At 60.9% G+C, this 16032-nt stretch overlaps 1 protein-coding gene across 2 annotated transcripts; it reads left to right on the top strand.

Annotated features, from left to right (window-relative positions):
* Positions 1 to 1266: 1266 nt before the first annotated feature.
* BGN (biglycan) lies at positions 1267 to 15136 on the top strand. Of its 2 annotated transcripts, XM_015104664.3 has the most exons (8): positions 1267 to 1376; positions 9824 to 10075; positions 10347 to 10459; positions 11225 to 11438; positions 11942 to 12052; positions 12305 to 12398; positions 12501 to 12639; positions 14031 to 15136. In XM_015104664.3, exons 2-8 carry the CDS (start codon positions 9835 to 9837, stop codon positions 14226 to 14228), a joined length of 1110 nt encoding a protein of 369 aa, XP_014960150.2. In that variant the 5' UTR covers positions 1267 to 1376; positions 9824 to 9834; the 3' UTR covers positions 14229 to 15136.
* Positions 15137 to 16032: the final 896 nt, after the last annotated feature.

The following is a 16032-nucleotide window of genomic DNA, read 5'->3' as shown; positions in this document are numbered from 1 at the left end:
TCTCCCTGACCTGCCCTCAGCCCCTGCTAGGTTGAGTTTTTTCTTTTTTTTCCTCCTTTGGGCTCAGTGGAGTTCTGTATGGCCTTCATTTCTTTCCAGATTCTCCTTTGCAGATCTCAGGGGCGCTCCTTGCCTCAGTTTCTCATCCCATCTAAACCCTCACCTCTGTCTCCCCAAAGCTGCTCTTGCAGGAGGCTCCCTGGGCCAAGACTGGGCAAAAAAGGGTGGGGGAGCAGAATTGGGACCCCACGGGACAGGGAGGAGGGGTGGGCTTGTCTCTCAGGAAGTGGCTGAGCTACCAGGGATGGCGTGGGTGTCATGGCTGCTGACAGCCACTTTATGGGACACTTGGTGGGCTGACCCGGTTACTCCAAGAAGTGGCCAGCACCAGCCTCAGCGCTGAGGAAGTGGCCACCCTCACCGCGGTTCCTGCACCCTAGGGGACCTGCTGGATGGAGCAAGAAGGATGACTGGCCGGGTCCGCCTCTCTGAATCAGCTTCTGTGAGCCTCAGCTCAGGGCAGGCAAGCCGGGGAGGAGGACCCCCCAGAATCTGTGCTGCCCCCTGCCAGTTCCCAGCTGAACCCCATTCTGAGGTCACGGGGACAAAAAGGCTGGAGTGGGCCAGGAAGTGGATCCAGCCCTTCCAGCAATCCGCCACGGCTCCCTTCCTGATCCCAGACAACCACCTCCTCCCCAGACTGCAGCTGCCACAAGTTCGTTCTGGGAAGGCTCAGGACAGGATACCAGGGGCCCCTCGCTGGACTAGCACTTGAAGGCCACCACCTCCTTGTCCCCCTTCCATTTCTGCCCTCTTGCCTTCCTCTTCCAGGCCAAGCGCCGGCCAGCCAGCCGGCTCCCGCCCCCCTGGTTGGGCCTCAGTGTCCCCATCCGGATGGTGGAAAGTTTGAATCTCTGAGGCTGCGTTGTTGTTGGCCTGGAGACGCCAAGGGGCCTTGTCTGAGTGAGAGAGTGTGCCTCCCCGGGGTGGGGGGCAGGGGGTCGTGGCCTTGGAGTGGGAGGGGTCGTCCTTGGGGTGGGGGGCGTAAGGGGGAGGGGCACAGCTAGCCCAGCCGTCTGCAAGAAAATTACTCCCTTTGAAGCTGCCAGGGGGGCCGGGAAGCCTGCCCCCTCCTTCCCTTCCTCCCTCCCTCTCTCCCTCCCTCCCCGCCCCCTCCCCGCTGTCCCCTCCCCTTTGGCCTACCCGCCCGCCCAGCCTTTACCCTCCCTCCTGCCGCCTCCCTCTCCCTCTCTCCCCGAACTGCCCAGGAGTGAGCAGCTGCTCTCAGACGACACAACACACAGACGGACGCAGGGACTGGCTGACGCCTCAGGCTGCCCACCAGCCACCGCGTGCCCACCGCTTGCCCTCCTCAGGTAAGCCCCCCACCCCACAAGCCCCATCCTGTCCCCCACCGTTCCTACAGCTGGCCTGGAACCGCCCTCGCCCTCGCCCTCGCTGTCTCATCCTCCAGATGCCCCGACCCTGCACCCCCCAAACTCACCCTCCTCGTCCCTACCCCTGCCCCTGCAGACACCCTTACCGCCATCTCCCGCCCCCACCCCGCCGCCCCCAAGGCTGCTTGCAGATTCCCACCCCACCCCACCCCACCCCCCGCCCCTGCTGCAGGATCCCAGCATGCCCCTTCATGGCCACCCTGCGGTCCCTCCTTGGTCCCAGTCCTATCTTGGCCTCTTTTCCTCCCTGGGTCCTCCAGGCACCTTCTCCATCCCCTTCCCTCTCCCCTTGCTCAGCCTTGCTTCACACTCCACATCCCCCTGGGCTTCTGCCCCTTGGCAGCCATCCCAGAACATCATCAAGTCCCAGGTGCGCCCTGCACCCCCTCGCTGGCCTGACTCCGGCCCCTGGTTAGGACAGACCTTCGGGCTCCGGCCTGAACTCAGTACTGGGGAGCGATCCCCAGGGCCTGGGGCTAGACCACGGTGTGGGCTCCGCGACTTCGTTTCCCAGGCACGCCCCAGGCACCCTGCCCAGATATTCCTTGCTTACTCGCAGGCGAGTGTTCTGCGTTCACCTCCTCCTGGGTGAGGCGTGGGTCCACAGAGCCGTGATTGGGGATGGGGTGGGGGGTGGGGGATCTGAGTGGGGCTGCCTGAGTGGCTCAGGCTTCTCTGTCCCCAGAACCTCCTTGAATTGAGGCTCCAAAGAGGGGTGCAGAAGGAAACCCAAGCCACTGTGCCGTGTTAGCCAGGCCAGCTTGGCCTGGGGCCCCAGAGGGCTCTGTGGGTCAATTTGAGGACATCATCATTCCAGGATGGGCACCTTTAGGGAGGGGTGGAGTTCAAGAGATCCCAGGCTAGGTGCTCTGTTCCCCAAAGGCCGCACCCCGTGGGTACCTGGGGGCACCTCTAGAATGGAGAGAGCATCCCAGATCTGAAACCAAACAGTGCTAACAAGGTTGCCCTCCAGAACTGGTCCCACGGGACCCCCTACTCCATCCATTGTAGAGGGGGCAACAGAGGCCCAGAGAGCGGCAGGAAACTGCCAAAAGTGGCCCAGCCAGTCAGGGGCAGAGCTGGGGCCAGGGGTCAGGGCTCCTGACTGACAAACCCGGACTATTGACCCCATAGCATCCAGGGAGCTGTTAGAGGCACTCGAGTGTTGATCATGATAGCTTATGGTCAACTGCAGGGTGTGCAGATTAGTGTGGGAGGCGGCCAGGCCCCAGGCCTCTGTCCTAGCAAGCTCCCAAGATGGCTGGCATGCCAAGGGACCTGCCAAGGAACATAGCAGAGTGCCCTGGAAGACTCAGGGGTGGGAGCCCCACCTCACCACTCTATGGATGGGTCTGGGGCCTAGGCACGGGTTGGCAAGAGCTTCCTGAGTTGGCTCTGCTCAGTGGAGCAGAAGGCCCAGGGTCCTCTGAGGCAGAGTGCTGGTGTGGGGCACAGAGCAGACCTTGCTCAAGCCTGGGAGATTGCTCTCACAGTTGAAGTCTTCTTAAGGGCCGCTCAGGTTGCCGATGCGGCCAGTCCCGTGCACTGGGGTCTCCTGCTTCTGTGCCCACTCCCCTCCCTGGCCAGCCACCCTGTGGGGACTTGTTGGAATTGAGAGAAGCTGGAGGTGCTCTGGAATGTGCATCCAGTCTCTCGGGTTCACGAGGAGGGATAACACATGGCCGCCCCTGTGTGCGCACAGGTGAGTACCTGTGCCACCCGCAACCACCTATACAATCCACACCGTGGTGGTTGGGCAGAAGCGCTTTTGTGCAGAATGCCCTATGACCAGCTGTCATAGGCACATCGAAAGGAAGGCACATGGCTGTCTCGCAGCCACAGGGGCCAGGCCGTGGAAAGAGGCTGGCATCAGGGAGGGCTCCCATCACCATGTAGCCAGCAGCTGAGTGGCCGCCCCACAACCCTGGCTGGCTCACCCACTGGCCCACCTTCAGGTCGCAAAGACCCAGGTCACAGAAGGCATTAACCAGCCTATTGCTTTTAACGTCTTGCCCTGGAGCAAGGGCCTCACTGTGTTGATGAGGAGTCCGAGGCCCAGTCCCTTCAACTACAGGTCTGGCGACAGTTCTTTGCCAGTTGATTTTAGGGGCCCAGAAACGTAGGGTACTAGCCCTCTCACCATTGCACAAGATGACATACAAGCCTTGGCCTGAATTTCTCCCCAATCCCATCAGTGGCCCTGGCTCATCACAGAAAGGTGAATGGGGAAGGACTGGAGCAGAGGGGGTATTCAAAAGACAGGAAAGCATCTCCTCTCTTTAGCGATATTCTGTAGACACTCAGGACCGCAGAGGGTTCCTTCCAGCATCAGCGTTAAGTCCCAGAGGAGGAATCAATCATGAGCCTTCTTCCCAGAGCCACCCACCGCCGGCCCTCCTCCACTCCCTGGAGAAGCCCCAAGGAGACAGTCCCATCCCAGTGGTCACTTGTCCTTGGTCGCCTGGGACAGTGGCCGGCCCCCAGGGCCACCCAGGAGCACATGAACAGCAGGCACAGCCCAACGCCCAAAGTGCCCATAGGGCCAGGCACTGTCTGGCATGTGCCCCCTGCCCTCAGGCAGGACACCAGCCCCAGCTCCAGGGTCTCCAAAGCTCCACCTGCTAGGCCACTGAGCCGTTGGTCCTTTGGCTGGCATGTCTGGGCATCCCCCTTCCTTGCCCATGTGCCAACATCCTGGATTGTTAGAAAAGGTCTTCCCACACCCACCATGACAGCCTCCCAATCGTCCTCATCAGTTACCCCAGGGTGGGAGATCTCGGTCCCTGCCTTGAGCTGGGCACCCCTCCCTGAGCCTCTCTGCCCTGCTGGTGGGATGGGACACACCAGCCCAAGGGTTTAGCTCTACTCGAGGGGCTGGAGGGTGACAGTGACCTTCCTGGGGGCCCCTGCTATGAGCTGCAGTGGGGGAAAGGGGGATAGGCATGGGCTCCTGAAGGCGGGCACACAGGATCCTGCCAGCTCCACCCTCCTCCTGTTGGCTGGTTCCCGGGCCAAACAGTGCCCTCCCATCCCCTCTGTCCTCTCTGCTCATGTATTGGGCCCACCCACACTTCGATTACACACAAAACCTTTTTGGTGAATCCCATCTTCAAGGAAGCCAGTGGGAGACAGCCTGGGGGGAAATGGGGAAGGGGTCTGCTTAGTCTTGCTCACTGGGGCTGTGGGTCATCTAAAGATGAACCTTCTAGATAAGAGGTCCTGGGGTGAAAGCCTTCCCGTACCTGGAGCCGTCAGCCCCAGGGTCCCCCAGGACTTTCTTCACCCCCTCTGGGAACCTCCCCCAGGCTCTTGGAGCGCCAGCCACAGTTCGGCCCTCTTTGGCTTGTCCCCCACCCTCTCAGCAGCCCAGTTTGTGCTCCTCGGTGGGCTGGGATCTCTGACATCCCAAGCCCACCGAAGGTGCCAGGGACTCTGACGACTCCCCCCTGTCTCTCCCTGGGTAACACATCCAGGGTCCCAGCCAGCTCACACCCAGCTCTCCCGGTCCATGGTGTAAAGTCCCAAGTCAGCAGAAACTGCAGCACAGGGCGGAGCTGCAGGACACAGGGCAGCGGGCTGGGAGAGGTCCCAGGCTCTACGCAACAGCAAACCTGCCCCCGCATCTCGCCTACCAGCAGCCTCTAGAAGAATCAGATGGCCCAAAAGGGACATAGCAGTCAGAAGCCCGAATGTCCAAGGGATCACGGATTTGGGCAACAAAACTGGGACCTGAAGGAGCCGGACAGAGGGCAGAGGGAGACTGGCTCTGGGAGCCCTGTCTCCAGAGACAGGGGCAGCTGGGGAGCTGGGTGCCACCTCCATCCTCTCACAGTCTCAGTTCCAGCTTGGCCTCGATGGTGGTCCTAGGGATTTACAGGCCACCTCACCACACAGAGGGGGAGCCCTGGGAGGGGCTGAAGGTCACAGGTCCAGCAAGACCTCCTAGGCTGGCTGCAGAGAGCAAGCTCCACCCCAAGCTGAGCCCCCAGCCCCATGAGGGAGCAAGGCAGCCAAGGGCCTCAGGTTCTGGGAGCCAGGCTGAGAACATCTCCCTGTGGGGTCTGGCGCCTGCTGTGAGCTAAAGGCTTGGGGGACCCTCCAGGCCAGGGTGGCCTGATGGCTTTCCCAAGCCACTTCCCTGCAGCTGCAGGAGGGGTAGGGCCATCTGTCCCCACGGGCCGAGGGGAGCTATTGATGGTGGCGGCCTGAGAGATGCCATGTTTCCAGAAACTGCATGATTCAAGCCTGGGGGCTCCAGACCCACAGGACAGAGCCTTGTTTTGCATCAGCGTCACCTCCAGCCTGAGTCGGGGAGAGGCGATGGGAGAGACAGCACTTCCTGCTAGCCCTGGGGAAGGCTGTTAGGAAATCACTTGGGCCTCCTGTAGCACCCCTGGGAAGCAACAGCACCCTCGCTCTCCCTCGGGCTTTCTTCAACGAGCAGGAGAAGGAAAGCTCTGGGGCGGAAAGACCAGGTGACCTGGCTCATCTCCTGCCTGATTCCTGGCATGGCGGAAGGCCAGCCCTTAGACCTTCCAGCCTTCCAGAGGTTTCCCAGCAGGATGGGGGTGTGATGGGTGTCTTCAAGGCTGTGGGGAGAAAGGTCTGGCCTGGGTAGCACCAGCCACTGGCCTGGGGCCAGCTCCTTGCAGCAGATGGGCTGGCTCCCTGTGGGTCTCTGACGCCCACATCCAGGTCTAGTCTATGCCTGAAGGCTGCAGGGGCACAGGACCCAGCAGGAAGGAGTCGTCCTGGCCAGCCATGCTTGGATGCCTGCTCCCTTCATAGCTGGAAGGCATGCTGAGGCCACGGTGATGGGTTCAGGGGTGGCTGGGGTGTAGACACAAGCAGGGCAGAGCTCACCCTAATCCCCACTGCAGCCACCAGCCCCTCACACAGTCATCCTCACATGCCTGCACACACGTCAGCTTCAGGAAGACCCAGGGATGGCACCCGTGCCCACTCTCTGGGTGCCACCTAAGGGCAGACTAGAGCTGGAGGGTGCGGGGGACGATGGGTTGGAGTCTAAGAGGGAAGCGGGCAGAAAAGTGGGCACCAGCAGGGCTGAGTGGAAGATGGCATGCGTGTCTGAGTTCAGGTCGGGTTGCTTGGTGGGGCCAGACACTGGGCTTAGGAGTCCAGCATCTGTGACTTGGCAGCTGTGGGCCACACATCTGTAAGTGAGTTCCCAGGGCCTGCCAGACCTCAGGGCCTGCTCCTGCCACCCTTGGCCTGGCGTGAATGCCTGGCATGGCCCCTCCGTGTTCTCAGTGGTTGCCAGTGTGTCTTGTTTGGCTGGGACCTGGAGATATCCCAGTCAGAGGACTGCACAACCTTTCAGAGGGCCAGACAAGGAGAGCCCTATTGGGTGGGGGAGGCGGTCCTCACTCCCACCCATGGGCGCCCAGCCTGAGGCCTCACCGCCATCACCACTTCTTTCCGTTGCTCTGAGGAGGTGGAGCTCGTTGAGCTCAGAGAACCCCCTGATGGGGCCCAAGGCTGCCTGAAGTCCTCGGGGACATGCCCGGGGAGGCTGATGAAGGGAAACTGAGGCCTGGAGGCCTGGCTAGGCTGGGGGGACCAACTATGGTTCTCACCCTCTGTGTCCATAGTGAAAACCTGGAGGCCTGGCGTTGCCTGAGGTGGGTTCTTTTCTCTAGGTCTCCATTTTCTCTTTCATCAAATGGAACTTTGGTCCTGGGCGCCTCCTCCAGGCCCCTCCCTGGCTCCTTCTGGCCCTGAGGGCTGGGGGTGTCTTTCGCGGTCTCTGGCAGGCTTGGTGTCCAGCCAGCCCCCCTCCCCTCTGCACAGTTCTGGCTGTTGAGTCGCTTGCCAATTCTCTGTGGGGAAAGGAGGGCTGTGGCAGAAAGCCCGCCAGCCTGCCCACTGCCTGGGCCCGGCCAGGAGCGGGGGAGAACCAGCCAAACCTTGTCCTCTGCCCTGAGGGCTCTGGGGGCCTTCAAGACCTCAGCCTCCCACTCCCTCAGAGTGAGTTTCCAAAAGAGCCCGCCTTTCCCCACCCCACACCCCACCTCAGCCTCTTTGCAGGGACCCCAGATGCACCTTGGAACCTGGTTCGACTCCTCTGCAGCCTCCTGTCGCCCCCAGGGAGGGTCCCATGAGCCCACGCAGGGCCTCGGTGGCTAGTCCTGCCAGGGCGCTCCATGTGGAAGGCCCAGACGCAGGCCGAGGCTCCCTGTGGAGGCCCCCAGGCCTTCCCGGTTCCCCAGGCCTGGCTGGACCGCCCCGCCCCACCCCAGCCATCCAAGTGGACGGTGGATCTCAGAGCCTCCCAAGGCTTCAGCGGGGTGTTCTAGCCCTGACTCATTCCCCCTGTGAGGTAGCGGCTTTGGCAGGGGTGCCAGGCGAGAAGGGGGCGGCCTCCTCTGCCTCCTGCTCTGTCTCGCCCTTCTGCCTTCACCCTCCCCTTCACTTCCTCGTCTCAGCCCTGGGTGTCCAGCCGTGCCTGGGAAGTCTGGGCCCACCCTACCTTGCCTTGTGCTTTGAGAACCTGTGGGAAGGAAAAGGGACTTTTGGTCCAGGTAGGCAAACCCAGGGTCTTCTCCCCACTCTGTGCCGAGACCCTTGGGGCTGGGGGTGGGGTGGGGTGGGGACTCCTCCAGTCCTATGGGACCAGCATAGGGCTGGTGGGCCCTTGAATATGACCATGGGCGCTCAAGGCCCAAAGGAGCCAGGAAGGCCAGGGGCTCCCCCAGCCAGGAGGGACCCTCACTTTGCTGTGTGACCTGAGAGGCAAGGCTGCTTTTCTGAGTCTATCAGTGGGGGCTGCACGCTCAAGAGGATTGCCAGCCTGCTGGGGGCGCTCTGGGGCTGGCTCTGAGGCTGAGGCCGCTGAACCCCCGGCCTGGGCACCCCACCCCCCACCTCCAGCATCTGCCCACCAAGCGCACTGCCCACCCCAGCTGCTGCAAAGGTGGGAGCCAAGACAGGTCACGTGACCAGCTCTGACGGGCGGGAGGGGTACGAGAGAGGGCGGCCAGATAGCGATCAATGGGAACCCCAGGGGCAGAGCTGTTGTGCCCACGGGTCTGCAAGTGGCCACAGGCCCTCCCACTGCCTGAGGGTAGCAGGGCTCCAAGACAGCCGCCCCCCAGGCCACTAGCCCAGCCCCACATCCACTGGGCCTGCCTGGGGCCTCTCCTCACTTTGCAGCCAGCCATCAGGCTCGGGGGGCTCACCCCAATCCTGCTGAAGCCCCAAAGAGCCCCTCCCCTGTCCAAGACAGGCCCCAAGTGAGGGCCTCTGTGGGGTAGGGTTGAGGTCCGCACGCGAGGCAACCCCAGACACCCTGTGCTTGGGTAATAAGCAAGGCAGGCACGTGTATCCCTGTGTCATACTTGGGAAAATGAGGCTGGGGCTTGCCCAGGAAATCTAGATGAGGGGGCAGCCTCTTCGTGGACAAGGTTTTCTGCTAGAGGATCCCATCTGGATGGGAGCAGCCTCTGCTGGAGGAGGAGAAGGCAGGCAGATGTAGGCACCAGGGGCAGCCTCGGACAGAGCGGCTTTCCCCCAACTCCCACCCCTAGCCTGCTTCCCAGCCTGAGGGCCTCCAGAGAAGCCTGACCCTGCCCGCCACCCTGGCAGTAGCCTATTCCCTTCCAGTGGCCTTTCCAGGGGGCTGGGCCATGGACAGAGGTCAGGGGAAGGCTTCGTGGGCCAGAGGAGGAAGCCAAAGCGCCCTGGGAGCAGCAAGGATGGAGGGGGACGCCAGGGTTCTCCCTCCATCTCTGGGATTCCACACATGGGCTAGGAGGATGCCCCCTCCTCTGCTTTGCTCCAGGGCTAGCCCAGCTCTGCCAAGCATGCCCACCCTAGTGCCTTGGCCTCTTGACTTTCTTAGAAAAACGTGGGTGCACTGCAAAGGGGGCTCAGGCAGGAAAGGATTGACCCCAGCCCTGGTAGTTATCTTTCAATCTTGATTCTTCAAGGTCTGTGGGGGCAGAGGGCTGGGTTTCCCTCTCCACCACCTCCACTAGCCTCCCCGATCTCCCCACACACAGGCTGAGGCTGACTCAGTGTCCTGTGCAGGGAGGGGAGTGATGCATGTGTGTGTATGCTCATGCATTGGAGGGGTACAGACTCACTAACTGGAAAGACACAGCATAGCCCACGGTGGCCAAGTCCTGCCTGAAAATGGAGCAGGGCAGAAGGAAGCCAGCCATGCCCCTACCCTGCCCAGGACCTTCTACCCACCCACACCTCCCTCCTGGCCACTCCAGCTTAGGGTCTGGCTGCTCTGGGGAGGTGTGACAGACATGAGGCCAGCACACACACAGAACCCCAGCCCCCGGGTGTAGGCATCGGCTGGCCTCCCCTGATGGCCCCTCCTCACCTTGGCTTTGCAGGCACGCCCACCATGTGGCCCCTGTGGCCTCTTGCAGCCCTGCTGGCCCTGAGCCAGGCCCTGCCCTTTGAGCAAAAAGCCTTCTGGGACTTCACCCTGGACGATGGGCTGCCCATGCTGAACGATGAGGAAGCTTCGGGTGCAGAAACAACCTCGGGCATCCCAGACCTGGACTCCCTCCCACCCACCTACAGCGCCATGTGCCCTTTTGGCTGCCACTGCCATCTGAGGGTCGTTCAGTGCTCCGACCTGGGTCAGTCTGGGGGGGATGGATGTGGAAGGCTGAGGGTGGGCAGGGAGTGACCTGGAGCTGACTCAGGGATCCTGATTTCACTGTGGGAGGGTGTCCCTGGGTCTGCTTAAAAGCACATGGGGAGGGAGAAGAGTGTCCAGCCCTGGCCTTGGAGCTGCACCCACTTGGAGCCACAGAGTCCCCATGTGTGGGTCTGCATGTGCGCCCCTCTGGGGCTGTGGCCGTGGCCATGGCCGTGGCTCACACTGCTGACTGCGGTGCTGGCCCCCAGGTCTGAAGGCTGTGCCCAAGGAGATCTCGCCCGACACCACCCTGCTGGACCTGCAGAATAATGACATCTCTGAGCTCCGAAAAGATGACTTCAAAGGCCTCCAGCACCTCTACGTAAGCCCACCCCTGACTCTTCCAAGGGGCTGGGAAGAGGCAGCAGGCCTGCAGCCCAGCGGGTGTGTGGAGGGGTGGGGTCCCGATGGGTGTGGGCATGCACTTGTGCAATGTGAGAGGGGACCGGGGACCCAGGGAGTCCTGAGAGAGGTTAGGAGGCAGCTGTGGCAAAAGCACTCAGGGTCATGGGCACATGTGCAATGTCAAGACAAGATAAAAGGAAAGTGAAGTTGCTATTTCACTTTCCTTTTATCCTGTCCTGACTCTGTGACCCCATGGCCTGTAGCCTACCAGGCTCCTCCATCCATGGGATTTTCCAGGCAAGGGCACTGGAGTGGGTGGCCATTTCCTTCTCCAGCGGATCTTCCACACCCATGGATCAAACCCAGGTCTCCCCATATTGCAAGCAGACTCTTTCCTCTCAGAGCTACCAGGAAAGGACAGGATCACCCAGCCCAATTCTCTCTGTTGACCGTTACCTTTGCATCTTACTGGCTCCTCCCAGCAACACAGTAAGGAAAGGCTGCATCTCAACCAGGGTGCAAGTAGGGTAACCAGGGCATGAGCTGCAGCAGCCTTGCTGGACCTGAGTGCTGGCTCCCACTCTGCACTTTGCCCATGAGCAGAGGCAGATCTCCTGAAGGCTGAGCTGGGGCTCCAGCATCTGTGAAGCCCCGACAACGTGAATCACTAGCTCAGGGGCAGGGAAGAGGAGAGAGGAGAAGGCAGGCAGGTGGGGAACTGAGGCTTTGTGTGCCACCTCAGGCCTTGGTCCTCGTGAACAACAAGATCTCCAAGATCCACGAGAAGGCCTTCAGCCCCCTGCGGAAGCTGCAGAAGCTCTACATCTCCAAGAACCACCTGGTGGAGATCCCTCCCAACCTGCCCAGCTCCCTGGTGGAGCTCCGCATCCATGACAACCGCATCCGCAAGGTGCCCAAGGGAGTGTTCAGTGGGCTTCGCAACATGAACTGCATTGGTGAGCCAGGCCCACCCTGTGGTGGTCCTCACCCCTCCCCCACGGTGGTGAGGGTGGACAGGGAAGGAGGAGGGTCAAGGAGGAGGGCTCTGCTCGCCAGAGCAGCCGGGTGCCATGGACAAGCCAGCTGGCCTCACAGAACATTCTGGAGGCTTGCCTAGGGTCACACCCCATAGCTGCCAAGGCAAGGTGAAGAGAAACCCAGGCCCATAATGAAAGGGCAAGTATAGAGCTGGCACAGCCTGCCAGCCAGGGGCCAGGTGGGAGAAGCTGGGAGGGCTCCCCTTGTCCCCAAGGGTCCATGCCAGGCCCAAGGCCCTTGGTAGTTTGTGGTGTTCAACAGCAAGGAGTTTGCAGCTTGTCCAGTAAATTAGTGGCACTGCTTTCAGGGGGAGATGAGGGAGCGGGTGCTTAGTGGGAGTCCCTTAGGAAGTGACAGGCCCTGAGCGTGTGGGGACAGATGCTTAGCCTTGGCTTCAGGGCTGAGAGAGCCTCTCTCCTAGAGATGGGTGGGAACCCCCTGGAGAACAGCGGCTTTGAACCGGGAGCGTTTGATGGCCTGAAGCTCAACTACCTTCGCATCTCCGAGGCCAAGCTCACTGGCATCCCCAAAGGTAGGGAGGCATTCTTTCTTTCCCACGTTTTGGGGGGCAGCACAGGTAGCGAGCCCAGAGCCATCTGGAGCCACCCAGTGTACTCAGGGAGGGCTTTGGTCACCCCTCTCCCCACCTGGGGCAGAGCTCGGCTCTCTGCTCCACCAAGAGTGAAATCGTGCAGACACACATACACACACACAGGACCAGGCCTCCCCCACCCCACAGTCTCCCCTCCTGGATTCAGCTCAGAGCATCCTTTTTTCCTGGCAGACCTCCCTGAGACCCTCAATGAACTCCACCTGGACCACAATAAAATCCAGGCAATCGAGCTAGAGGATCTGCTCCGCTACTCCAAGTTGTACAGGTAGGCTGCGGAGGTGGGGTCTCAGGGGGTCCTGAGTCTGCCCAGTGCACTGTGGCCCATGGACCCCATCACATCGTCATTTATTCATCTATCCCTTCCCAGGCTGGGCCTGGGCCACAACCAGATCCGCATGATTGAGAACGGGAGCCTGAGTTTTCTGCCCACGCTGCGGGAGCTGCACTTGGACAACAACAAGCTGTCTAGGGTGCCAGCTGGTCTTCCAGACCTCAAGCTCCTCCAGGTGAGAGCCAGGTTTTTCTAACACGCAGCAAAGGGAGGGGGCAGTCGATGTCCCTGGGGCAGCTGCTGAGACCCTAGCTGTCAGTGCTCGGACCCACCGCGGAGCAGAACGGGAGTTCGCTGTGCAGCTGGTCAGATGTGTCCTCTGGCCGGTGACTCCAGCTCCTCATCTGGAAAGACACTGAGAAAGCGAAAGGGGAAAGTAGGGACCCCACTGTGGACAGCGAGGAGGCTGGGTACAGGGGTGGCAAAGTGGCAGGATGCGCCAGAGCCAGCCTGGTAGATATTTGAGCTCAAGGTCTCTCGGGTGGGTTCAGTTCAGTTTGGTTCAGTTCAGTCGGTCAGTAGTGTCTGACTCTTTGCGACCCCATGGTCCACAACACACCAGGCTTCCCTGTCCTTCATCAACTCCCAGAGTTTACTCAAACTCATGTCCATTGAGTGGGTGATGCCATTCAACCGTCTCATCCTCTGTTGTCCCCTTCTCCTCCTGCCTCCAATCTTTTCCAGCATCAGGGTCTTTTCAAATGAGTCAGCTCTTTGCATCAGGTGGCCAACATATTGGAGTTTCTTAGGTGGGTGGGACCCCCACAAAGGTGCCGCAGGCCCAGGGGCTTGGGAACAATCTGGGCAGGAAGTGGCTTGATGAGGGGGTCAAAAAGTCCTCTCAAGGTCTTCTTTGGCCTTGCTCTGGACCTCAGACTCTGCCTACATGCCAGAAGATTGGCCATTCTTGCAAGCTGTCCAGTTGGGATGAATCCATCACCCAGCCCTGCAAGGGGATTGCCAACCTACAGCGGCAGTGCCCTCTAGTGGCCATATCCTGCCACCTCTAGAAAGCACTGTTGCAGCCCTCCAGGCCGCATCCCTCTGCCCCACCCCATCAGACAGTCCTCACGCTCCCCACACTACAGTCCCATAGAGAGAAGCTTTGAGGAGTTGGGGGGTGGGAGCAAGTGCTCCTGAGGACTAGGAGGAGGAGGAGACCCTCAGTCCAGGGAACCCAGAGGAAGGGCCAAGGACTGTGTGAACCCAGGGTGGCATCCTTCCCACATCAACAGCACCATTCATACCCACCCCATTAACCCCCAATCCCAGCATCCGGTCACACACCAGTGCCTGAACACTGCTCAACAGCAGCCTGACAACCATACGTAAGCCAGTTGTACTCCTCCAGACAAAGGAAGAATCACCTCCAGGCCCTCAAAGGGTTGTATGGATGCAGCACAGGAACCCCTGAGGCGGCCAGGCAGGACTCGGCTGGCACGGAGGGCATCAGCCTTGCGGGTTCTGCCCACTGCTTGGGCTCCCCAAGTGGGGCCGACTCAGGGATGGGGTTGGAGGGGGGGGCAACGGGGCCTGCTGCCTTGAGCTACGCCTCTCTGTCCCCAGGTGGTCTATCTGCACACCAACAACATCACCAAAGTGGGCGTCAACGACTTCTGCCCAGTGGGCTTCGGGGTCAAGCGGGCCTACTACAACGGCATCAGCCTCTTCAACAACCCCGTTCCCTACTGGGAGGTGCAGCCGGCCACCTTTCGCTGCGTCACTGACCGCCTGGCCATCCAGTTTGGCAACTATAAAAAGTAGAGGCTGTGGCAGCTGCTGCAGTGGCGGCCTGGGAAGGGTCTCTTGGGGTGCACGGTGCGTGTCCTGAAGGGGTGGCAAAGCAAGGGAGCCAAGCCCTGCCTTCGACCCCCACCCTCCACTCACGGCCCCTTGACACCCCCACCCTGGCTCCCAAGCGTGCAGGTGGGGTGTGATGCCTGGCCCCCATCACATGCCCCTTGACTTCAGAGCTGCCCCTGCCCACCTGCATCATACCCATTCAGAGGCACCCCCCCACTCAACCAAGCTTTCTTCCCATTCACCCCAAAAGGAAATAATCTGAGGCTCCAGTCCAAGGTAAATGGTCCCTGGGGGGCTCCAGGATGGAGACCCCACTAAGCCCACCCCACCTGCCAGACACACATCCCTCCTCAGCCTTTTTTCCTTCTCAGCCCCCCACCATCCTTCTGCGAGTTCATGGCCCCCCAGGACAGCCTCCTGGGTCTCCTGGCCCCTGGACCGGTCTTGTTCAGCTCTCTCTGTCTGTCCCTCCCTCTCGTTTCTGACATCCTTGGGCTAAGTCTGCTTTCTGTTTCTCTGCCCAGCCATTACCCAGGCAGGTGGAAGTGGGGGACAGCTGCCCTCCTCTGCCCAGGCTCACCCGAAGCCTGGGTGATCCTTCCAGAGGCCAGCAGATAGGGAGGTGCTGCACCCCCTCCTCCACAGCCAAGAGAGGAGCCCTGGGCTCAGCCAGACCCTGAAGGTCTGTCCCACTGGAGTTCCCATCACGCTTCTCACTGTCCCCTTTCCCTCCATGATGGCTCAGTCTCCCCTCCCCTTGCCTTCCAGCCTCTGGTCTGGTGGAGGTTTCAAACCATCACACCCAGCTTGAGGAGGGGCTGCTTCTGAGGTTGGTTGTTGTCTTTCAATTAAAGAAACACTGTGCAATACGGCTGTGTGTGTGCCACCTCTCAGGGCGTCTGGGGACCCAGCAGGAGGGGGAGCCACAATGGGCTACCACAGCTGGCTTCCAAGTTCTGCCTCTCTGTGCCCATGCCCAGCCTTGGGTTGCCTACTCACTGCTTTCCCTGCCTTCGAGGAAGGGTCCTGAGCACTCTCAGGTTGGAGGCTAGACCTAGAGGACCTGAGAAACCAGGCAGAAGGCCCCAGGCTGCCCCCTTTCCCTCGCTTCTAGTCCCCTCTGTTGCCCAGTCTATCCCTGAAGCAGAGCTGGCTACAGACCACCAGAGGGAGCTGGTCTTGGAGTCTGGGGGCTCAGAACGGTATGGGATGTCAGCTGTGGGCAGAGCCGTGTGCCACACCCATGTGAGCACCAGGGTGCGCACTCCTAGGAGGTTCAGGCCTCACATGGACAGGATCCAGTGCCATGTACACCTACCTGTTCTGACTTGGCCTAGGCTCCCAGCGGCATGTCCATTCAGTAGGTCTCCCAATATGCCAGCAGAGCCATGCCCAGGTCGTAGCATGCAGGCTTAGGCTCACTAGGAAGGACCGGGGACACAGCCGGTGAAGCTGGGGGACATAGATCTGCCCTAGAGAGGATGAAGGGAGAACAGTCCTCAGAGAAATGCCCCTTGGATGGCAAGCCCATCGGGCTAAGCAGGAGGCAGGCTGCCTCCAGCCTGATGTCTCTGTCCTCGTCCTGCACCAGGGTCCTGGGCACTGGGCGATGGGAGCCAGGGCTTCCCTGAGCAGCCATGGGCCACTGATGGAACACGAGAGCCTGGATCTCTTTGAAGCCCCTGTGTGGTCTTTTGTCATGCTGGTGGCCCCGGGCAGCTCGTACCAGCCCTGACCTGGCAGTCCGCACTGGGTCCCTTCAGTG

Source organism: Ovis aries, chromosome X, assembly GCF_016772045.2.
Source record: "Ovis aries strain OAR_USU_Benz2616 breed Rambouillet chromosome X, ARS-UI_Ramb_v3.0, whole genome shotgun sequence".
Lineage (NCBI taxonomy): Eukaryota > Metazoa > Chordata > Mammalia > Artiodactyla > Bovidae > Ovis > Ovis aries.
Note: the sequence above shows the minus strand (reverse complement) of the source record. Positions and strands in the feature narration are given on the sequence as shown.

Bases quoted from the DNA above. Each gene is read 5' to 3' on its own strand.
- BGN (XM_015104664.3), top strand. From the start codon at position 9,835: ATGTGGCCCCTGTGGCCTCTTGCAGCCCTGCTGGCCCTGAGCCAGGCC. The intron at 10,076-10,346 runs GTCAGTCTGGGG...GCTGGCCCCCAG, and splicing joins CGTTCAGTGCTCCGACCTGG to GTCTGAAGGCTGTGCCCAAG. The intron at 12,640-14,030 runs GTGAGAGCCAGG...CTCTGTCCCCAG, and splicing joins CAGACCTCAAGCTCCTCCAG to GTGGTCTATCTGCACACCAA.